We start from the raw sequence: 10,029 nt of genomic DNA on the forward strand, positions 1-10,029 counted from the left end.
CGTCCGTCTTTGCGACCAATTAGCGCCTGGAAACAGGCGCAAACGGCTTGATAAATCTAGCCCATTGTCTGCAGAAAGGGACAAACAGGAAACTTCACTCGGGAGTTTTCACGCATGCCGATCACGTAGAGACACTAAGCAGCTTTATGTAGCATGTATCTGTAGCATCTAAATAACAAGTGAAACCAGATGTAAACTAATTGATTTGAATTAAATCAGCTGAATCGATTATAGGAGTGGATTATATGGGAGGAGTTGGATTTGATTTAGATGCAGCTCCCAGCGATGTTGGCTTTGCAGCTATTTTGCGATCTGAGGACACTTCTGTAGTTCTAGTGCTACAAAGCCACAGCCAAGCGGACCAATCACAGTTGTTGCAGTCTACCATTTGTTGAGAGGTGCACGTCGGGCTACGGCATAGGGTCCCTATGTACCTGTACTTACATACGTTCCTACGACGTAGACACAAAACCATAAATCAGGCTTTCCGGCTGTTCACCTGCACTGCCGTGTGAAGTCATGTAACTCTGTATTTGTGGATAAAATGACTGAAACGTGCAGAACGAACGCCTCCTCACAGAGAAACATCAGCTTGTTAAAGAACAAAGAAGAAGTTGATTTGTTTGGTTTAGATTTAGTATTGACTCACTCTTTAGGTCTGAGAAGTCCACACACAGTAGTAGGATCTCTTTATTGATCCCAAATCATCAATAAAGAGAAGTCTAAGTAAGAGCACAATGTAAGTAAAGTGAAGCAATCAACATGCAGTCAGATCGTATTTATTTTTCATCTCTTTTAGCTCAAGGCCAGTGTCTCAAGAGTCCATATTGAACAGAAATACAATATCCCTCACTTACACATCATATGTTGTTATATTTTAAATAAATAAATAAATCTGGTAGAAATGGGCCTAGTATACGCTGTGAAATACCGTTAAAGACGCTATCCCTGTGTGTCATTTCATTTCATAATCACTTTATTTGTATGTGTGATGCAGTGGTGAAGCTGCAACAAGAAGGAAACCGAGTTAGAGTCACTCTTCATCCTCCATTAAATGCTGCTTCTCAGTTATGTAAGAGCAGAGTGAAACAATACAAGTGCGCCATCTAGAGGAATGTAATGCTGCATATCTGCAAGACAAGTATGAGATTATTACTATCAGTGTTTATTTAATAAATCTTTATTTTCAACCAATAGATAACTTACACAATATTATGTATGTTGTGCAAACTGAGACAATCTTTTTGCTAAAATCTATTAAAATATAATCATGACTGATATGTTTAGAGTCATAATGAAGCATTTGTTCAGAAAGGCTGTGCAGAGTATTTTTGTTATTGGAGTATTATTCAATTAGTTCCGTGTTTAACACTTATGACTTTTTGTCTTTACTGGTTTCAGTTCTTCATGCTCATCCTCTTCATCTTCCTGGCCGAGCTGGCAGCTGCCATCCTGGCGTTCCTCTTCAGGGAACATGTGAGTACAGTCTCTGCATCAGTCTGTTGTAAATGGAGCTTGAAGTTAATCAGTACGGACGATTCTCCACAGCGCTGCGGAGGAGGGTCTGGCTAGTCCACACAGCATTCTGGGATGGGAGAAAAACATGCTCTGGTTTATTGGCATTTCTTTAAACCAATCACAATCGTCTTGGGCGGTGCTAAGCTCCGCACGGAGCCGCTGCAAAATAGCCTCTGGAAGGAACTTGTTTTGGTGGAACGTGTGTACATTCAAAGGTTGTTTTAGTCGTGCAACAGAAAACTCAGATTGGACAGATAGTCTAGCTAGCTGTCTGGATTTACCCTGCAGAGATCTGAGGAGCAGTTAACCAGTCCTCACAAATCCACCGGAGGTTAGAACTCCAACACAAAGAAAGAGGAAGGGGACGCACATCTGGCCGAAAATGAACGATCCTGGAAGTGGAACGTTGTAGATATATAGACTAGTTGTGCCGTAACAAGAAGACAGAGACCGGAACTGATGTGATGCAGTTTCTTTCTGTGGAGTTATCCTACATTATAGACGGATTATTATTATATTATCAAAAGAAAAATTTTAATTGGAGATCGCCCCCTAAATCTTACCCAAAGTCTAGACCACAAACGTCACGTCAGCATGGCGCTCCCGTGATGACACCATTCACACGACACTGAAGCGACTGTCTGTGCCGGCTCGTCGCGCCCGAGCGTTTCAAAGCGTTGAGCAGCAAAGGAGCAGCCAAACCTTTCTGTGCAGTGTGCAGTTTTTCCTTTAACGCTAAACAGTCACTACGTTTACATGCACATAATATTCATTTTTTCATTTTTTGCCCTTATTCTGAAAAAGACGATATTGCGACTAAGCTGTTTACATGGCTAACGAAAGTGAGTATTCCCGTTTACATGTAGCCGTGCAAAAACAGGATTTTTTCAAAATTACGAGCGGCGGCAGACTTGTTGGGCCGTGTGAACACATCGTCTCTCTTTCATTCCTTCAACCAGCTTCTTGAAAAGGTCGGCATAACGATGTGTGTGAAAATCCAAAAACCTGTTAATATCCAAGTCTTTGATAATGTTTAGAAATAGCTGTGTTTCTCCTTCTTATCGGGTCTGAAGCTTTGCAAACTGTTGGCTGGTTGGTTTGTTTACAGCCAGGGGCGTCGGACTGGGGGGAACAAGGGGACTGAATACCCACAGCCCTCATGTGAGGAGGGCCCAAAAAGATGCTAGAATGAATAGCTGTGGATGCGGGGAGGGGCCCATAGGAAATGCCTTTCTACAGGGCCCAGAATGTTGTGCTACACCCCTGTTAACAGCAATCATAGCAACGCACAGAGCTGACCATAAGCCTGCGGTGAAAACCCTGATTGAGACTCATATTCTGGATGTGCTGTATACATGTCCAAACAATGCCTCTAAAACCTGAATAATACCAGAATATCCCACATGTCTTAATCGGAAAATCTTTTTATCAGAAAAGGGCCTTATTCGGGATATCCAACCAGAATATGCTGTTTACATGACATGTATCAAATTCTGAATATTGTCATATTCGGAATAATAGTGGAATATTGGTGTGCATGTAAACGTACTGAATGTTTCCCCCTCATACTCACAGATGTGGACAGCCGTCACACACACACTTCAGTTTATGCTACCGTACGTTGGCATCAGTGTTTGCATCAGACGTGTTTGCTCAGGTGCAGTCAACGTGTTCAGTATGTGTGGTCATACATTTTGAGCTGCACGTGGACATCTATACAAACCCTCACGAACATAGGGCTGGGCGATATTGAGAAAATCAGATATCACGATATTCTTGACCAAATACCTCGATATCGATATTGCGGCGATATTGTAGGGTTGACAATTGGTGCTCCAACAAAATATCTTCACACTTAGATTTTACACTTAGATTTTTACACTTAGAATCATCAGTAATGTGGATATAATGTCTAAGTGGGGAAAAGGCAAATAATAGAACAGTCTGGTAAGTTCAGAAAAGTACATCACTTTACTGTAATGCAGCCTGTAAAACCAGGAAAAGACAACACTTATGTCATATCACGATATTACGATATCCAAAATCTAAGACGATATCTAGTCTCATATCACGATATCGATATAATATCGATATATTGCCCAGCCCTACACGAACATGAGCAGGTTACAGAATTTACGACATGCAAAACCGTCGCAGCTTCATGGTTACAGAAAATCTAGTTTGAGCTGGAGTTGGATGGATACCTGGTTACTTGTTTACTGAACTGCGTCTGTGTGTGTGTCCAGTTAACCAGAGAGTATTTCAGCCGGGAGCTGAAGCGTCACTACCAAGGACACAACAACACCGACGTCTTCACATCCACATGGAACGCCATCATGACCACGGTGAGGCATCCATTTCATAATTAGCACTCCTTTCTTTTGCCTTCGTCCCACCTTATATGATCAACCCAGTGTGCCAACAACACCATCCGTGTGTACGACGTGCCGTTCCCTCTCCATACAGTTCGACTGCTGTGGCGTAAGTGGCCCCGAGGACTTTGAGGAGAGCCTCTTCAGGCTCCTCAGCCCCAGTAAGATGGTCCCCGAGGCCTGTTGCCAGAGGAACAGTTACCCCGGAGACGTCAGTGTGGAGCAGTGTGTGAGCGGCAGCATGGTCTTCAGACACAACAAGGTCAGTAGAGAAAACATGAGAAATGTACACACCTCAGGGTTAAAAAAAAAAAAGGCCTGAAAGCAGAGCGCTGGAAGACCCTTTAAGTGGAAGTAGAAGTTCAGCAATTTGAGAACAATACATAAACTACAAAACCGGCTGCAATAACATGTTACCCGGACAAACAGCAACGAATATTCCACCCATCCATAAAAGTGTTTTTTTTTACAATTAACAGGCTCAGATTATATATTCTAAGAGTAAAATCTGAAAAACAAAAAAAAAAAATTAAATTTTTTTGTTAACCAGAAACAGCTCAGAGGTCGCTATGCCTAACCCACCAGACTCCATTCAAATAAACAATACTTTTAGCGTGTATAGAGCCAGCATATTTCCACATGTAAATGGTGTGTTTATTTCAACAAAACCAGAGCGGTGATTGTTGGAACAGTGTAAAGACGAACAAAGACAGCTTTTAAAAGTTTTATTTTGTTTCTGTCGACTTTGAATGAAGCGTGTTTTACGAGGATAAAATTAATGTCCATTTAAATGGAGTCTGGTGGGTTTGGCAATAGCGATTTCTATGGCTGTTTTTATGTAAAACAAAAAGAATCTTGATCTTTAACAGATAGATGTATCTCTGTAGGGCTCCTTTCCATAATGTTGTCAGACACTTAGAATAATAATCTGAGTCTGTCAGCGGCAAAACCAGGGGTCTCATTTATAAAACCGTGCGTACGCACACCTGTAAGCAATGTTCCCTTTATAAATCACAGATTGACTACAAGTGTGCGTACGTGGATCAGCCTCTTATCCCGCCCTGTACACGCCCATTTTTAACCATAAATAGTCGATGTAAAGCACCTCGTGAATGCTGATCAGTATGTTAATGACCCTGGCGGTTGTTCTTCGTTACACCGAAACATGCCGAATCATGACGACTGGCGGAGAAAACAAACAAAAAGAAAAAATCCTCTCAGGCGCTCGGGAATTGCTGCCAATTGAATTATAATTTCAGCCTGTTGTCGCACAGCGTATGGAAACCGGATCTATAGACTACCTTTATTCGTAAAATCTTCCAAATCAGCAGGCATTACGGTACTGGGGGACAGCTTCGATATACCAGACGTATATAATAAGACTTAACAGAACTATATATTATATCCAAACAAGCCTTAGTGATGAAGTTGAAGATTATATATAATATTTATTTAAAAAAACACTTAGCGGTCAGCCATTTCCCTCTGGAAACAGCCGGTTTCACCCAGAGTGGCGAGGACCTGTATTTGGACCGGGATGGACCGGGATGGCACGGTTCTGGCGCGTTGCCCTCTCTACTGGACCCAATTCGGTACATAGAGCCAAGAGCGCAGCTATATTACTATTACAGCTAAATTAGGGAATTTAAATCGGCATATTAGCCAGTCATCGTCATGGTGCCTGAAGTCTCTTTTTCTCCTGATTCTTCCATTGCTGTCCTCTTGCAGGGCCAGCAGTGCCATCATGCAGCATTACGCACGGGTTCACCGCAGTATTTATGTTTAGTCTACAACAATTTGTGATTGTTAACACCTTGCTAAAATCACAGCAACAACTGAGATACAATTTGAAATCGAAATGTAATAGGCAAACACACTTTTCTTCATGCAGGGTTTGTTATAAACTGTATTAAATTTTAGAACGATAACAAGGACATATAGAGCGTAACGATTGCGCGAGAGATTAACGGCTGTATTTCCAGACTTTGACATTTGATGATATATGCACAGTTTTAAAGACAGATATTTAGTTATTTACACTGTGTTGTTCAGTTATCTAATGGTAGGGTATTTGATGCTATCCTGTATTCCATACAGTCGGGCCATCTCCTACTCCTGCGCTCCGTAGCCACAGACAATGTGACGGCGAGACAGCGCTGATTAAATATTAAGAATGAGTTTTTATTTAAGATTTGAGTTGGAGGTGTTTATGGAACAATTATCACTCAGTACAAGCGCAAATAACACTGCTGGATTTCATCTTCATATGGTGTGAAGAAATGTGCGTGAGGCATTATTTTTTAATACTTAAACATATTAAGAGTAGCCTAACCCTTATTCCCACATGTACTTTCTGCAGTCTGACTTCAGTTCACCACCTCACCATCTGCGTCGCCAATTCCTATTTTGTCTCCCAAATTATGTGTTTTTTATAAATCACAACCTTTGCGTGGGAAGTGGCGTACGCACGTTTTCAGCCCTGTTTTGTGCGTACGCCACGTTTATAAATGAGACCCCAGCACATTTGACGATGTAAATTGAAGGTGCAGAATTGCCCTATTAACTTATATTGTAGCTTGTTTCGCCGCTGCCGACTGCAGCATTCTTGCCTAATACTGGGCCAATGTCAAACATCAGTCACACAAAAATATGGGAAAATAGGTCCAGGTTGAAAAAACTGAAGCTACCCTTCAACTACTTTATATACTGTGCTGGTCTGTCAAGGCAGTGATTCCAAGAAAAAACTGTGTAAATCAGTGTTGCCATCTCTAAAACATGATATTGTTTCATAATTGACTAAAACCTTGCTTGAAAAGGAGTTCAATGTTACGTTAAAAATGATTTACACCCAGGTGAGTATTATAATGCCATGCACATTTAAATGCATAGTCTAAAACATGTTATAACCGAAAAATGGACACACCACAGTGTCAGAATAATGAAATATGGTTGTATAACCAGTTAGCCTTCTTCATATCTGTGTGTTTTGTTCCTGCAGGGCTGTTACTCTGCGGTGGTGGACTACTTTGAGACGTACATTTACACAGCAGGAGCTCTGGCCATCGTGGTGCTGACAATTGAAGTAGGTTTTCTCCCTTCTTTATATTAAAATACTGAATCATTTTAAAAGATTGTTCTTATTTTGATGTAAGGGATTCAGGACAGTGATGTCGGTTTTTTAAATTACAAGAAAACAAGTTAAAAACAGCAACAAGACATTGAAACATTCCACATTCTACATCATAATAATGAAGACTGAATGTTGCAGGTTAGTTTTTAAGATGACAGAAGGAGCTTAAAGGGTAACTACCATTTTTTTCAACCCTATGTTCCTATGTTTTTGTGTCTAAGTGACTGATGGGAACAACAATCTTTGACATTGGTCCAGTATTAGAGAGATCGCTGCAGTCGGCAGCAGAGAAACAAGCTACAATGTAAGTTAATAGGAAAACTGTCCAGCTTGTATTTACCTTCACAAAAGTGCTCGTTCTGGCGCTGACAGACTCAGATTATTATTCTAAGTGTCTGACAACATTATGGAAAGGATTTCTAAGGAGGTCGATCTTTCTGCTAAAGAGTAAGATCCTTTTTTTAAACATAAAAACATCCACAAAATTGCGTTCGCTAAACCCACCAGACTCCATGTAAATAAACAGTCATTTTAGCATCGTAAAATACACTTCATTTAAAGTCGACAGACACAAAATAAAACTATGAAAAGCCGTTTTGAGTCGTCTTTCTACTTTCCCAACCATCACAACTCTAGTTTGGGTTGAAATAAACACATAGTTTACCGAGTTATATGTGAAAATATTTCGGCTCTAAACACGCTAAAAGTATTGTTTTTTTAAATGGAGTCTGGTGGTTTTAGAGCTAGCGACTTCAGAGCAGTTTCTGGTTAAACAGAAAGGTCTCAAAGAGGTTTTAAAGGTCTGTCTCTGTAGGGATCCTTTCCATAATGTTGTCAGACACTTAGAATAATAATCTGAGCCTGTCAGCGGTAAAACAGCACTTTTGTGAAGGTAAATACAAGCTGGACAATTGTCCTATTAACTTACATTGTAGCTTGTTTCTCCGCTGCCGACTGCAGCGATCTCTCTTAATGCTGGACCAATGTCAAAGATTGTTGTTCTCATCAGTCACTTAGACACACATAGGAGAATAGGGTCCAGGTGGAAAAAAACGGTAGTTAATCTTAAATCAATATTTAAAGAGTCTAATATTCTGCAGAACTGCTGGAATCTTTATTTTGTTTGTAGTAAACAAGAGTAGGGCCCTAAATTATCGGTTACTTTCCCCATTTGATTACTGACATTAAGACAATAGTTTTTTGTATTACAAGTGTTCTAAAATGTTTTGTTCAAATATGCAAATGAGGCATCGCATATTAAATATATCCTAATTTGCTTACAACAGAAATGTGAACATTGTTTTAAGCCAGGTTGAAAATGCGTGTTGACATATTAGAGTCAAAGGTTTTTAAAGAGGGGATTCTGGATCTTTTTATCACCCCATACATCAGAAAATACTCTCGACAGCCATTTAAAAATACAGATACCGATAGGAATGAAAGTGGAAAGTTTGATGTGTTAGTGTTGCTGAAGTGGAGAGTCTGAGAACAAAACAGGTAACACTTTACTTGAAGGTATCTACATAAGAGTGACATGACACTGTCATGACACATGAACCCTAACCCTAACTGACATGACAAAAACCGAATGACACTTACTAAAAGAAGCGTTATGTCATAAACGTTTATGACTTGTGTATAATGTTTATGTCCCATTCATGACCAAGTATCATGCCACTCTTATGTAGATACCTTCAAGTAAAGTGTAACCACAAAACCTATAAAGATATAGATTGTAAAATTCAGACATGTTGAAGACCCTACAGGTGAATGTTATAGAAACATAACTGTACGGAATGATGTTTTTCCAGCATTTATTTTTTTTTTTTAAACCCTTTCTGATGTGTGTCCCGTGTCTCTCTGCAGCTCTTCGCCATGGTGTTTGCCATGTGTTTGTTCAGAGGCATCCAGTAACCGCTGCGTCCACACGCATCATCACCAGCCGTCGGAAAGGCACAAGCAGAAGGAAAACAAAAACTGTAAAATATGGAATGTATTTTGTACAGTGATAGTTTACGTGTCTCATTGGTTTTGTGACATCATTTTGTACTTCGCAGCAGCAACAGCGGGGCGTTTGAGGTACTGCTGTAGTCACACAGGAAGTAATCCACCACCTGAGGATGAGGTTTTTCTCAAAAGTAAAGGATTAACACTGGTGCTAAGTCAAGTTCTTCAAGCTAAACACTGAGGGCAGACTGGTTTATAGATGGCCACTTCAGTCCCGGACCAATCTGTGTCCTGGAAACTGGTCCCAAAGCTGGAAACACACATGATCTATTGCCCGATTGATTGATTTTTCAGGATCTTGGAGGGTCTGCACAACACAGTTCAGGTACAACAAGCACATGTGAGCTTCAGAATAGTCAAAGCTGTCAGGATTACAACAGAAATGTGAATCAGCAGTGGACATGAGATGCATAATGGGGCCTCACGCAAGAACATTTTTTGTACTCCCATCATAAACCTTCTCTTTTTACCGTGAGGTTTGCTTAAAGTGATGGTTCGGAGTAATTCACCCTAGGGTCCTTTGCACCGTGACCTCGAGCCAAACACCCCCCCAGAAGCTTTTTTCACCTGGGTCGAACATTGGGAGAGTTAGCTAGAGTAGCGTTAGCCGCTGAATAGCTTAGCGCAGGGGCTAACGGACCCACGTTTGTATCTCGTAAATGACCCCACTAATAATGCCCGAAATGATACCAAACGTCTACAAGTAGTACAAATAGGTTATGCTCTCATAAAACGATGGACTGGAATGTTTGTAAGTACACCAGAAGTTTATGTAAATAACACTTGCCTGCTGGCTTCTGCTCTCTGCTGTTGTTGTTGCTGCTGTGAGACGAGTGCTTAGGGACATCTACAAATTACAACTCCGAAAAGAGATGCAACAAAAATATTTATTAAACTTCTTCATAAACTTCTGGTGTACTTACAAACTTTCCAATCCATCGTTGTTATGAGAGCATAACCTATTTGTACTACTTGTAGACGTTTGGTATCATTTCGGGCATT

General features: G+C 40.6%; 1 protein-coding gene across 4 annotated transcripts in view; it reads left to right on the plus strand.

Moving 5' to 3' along the window:
• The window catches only part of LOC120556325 (tetraspanin-18-like), a 51,694-nt gene extending 42,131 nt beyond the window's left edge, over positions 1-9,563 (plus strand). For all 4 annotated transcript variants that reach the window (XM_039795844.1, XM_039795843.1, XM_039795846.1 and 1 more), the window contains 5 exons: positions 1,402-1,476; positions 3,765-3,863; positions 3,985-4,152; positions 6,889-6,972; positions 8,887-9,563. In XM_039795844.1, the coding sequence (XP_039651778.1) occupies positions 1,402-1,476; positions 3,765-3,863; positions 3,985-4,152; positions 6,889-6,972; positions 8,887-8,934 (474 nt within the window). In that variant the 3' untranslated portion in view covers positions 8,935-9,563. The remainder of the gene's footprint in view (positions 1-1,401; positions 1,477-3,764; positions 3,864-3,984; positions 4,153-6,888; positions 6,973-8,886) is intronic.
• The last annotated feature ends 466 nt before the right edge of the window (positions 9,564-10,029 follow it).

This window comes from Perca fluviatilis, chromosome 3, assembly GCF_010015445.1.
Source record: "Perca fluviatilis chromosome 3, GENO_Pfluv_1.0, whole genome shotgun sequence".
Taxonomy (NCBI): Eukaryota; Metazoa; Chordata; class Actinopteri; order Perciformes; family Percidae; genus Perca; species Perca fluviatilis.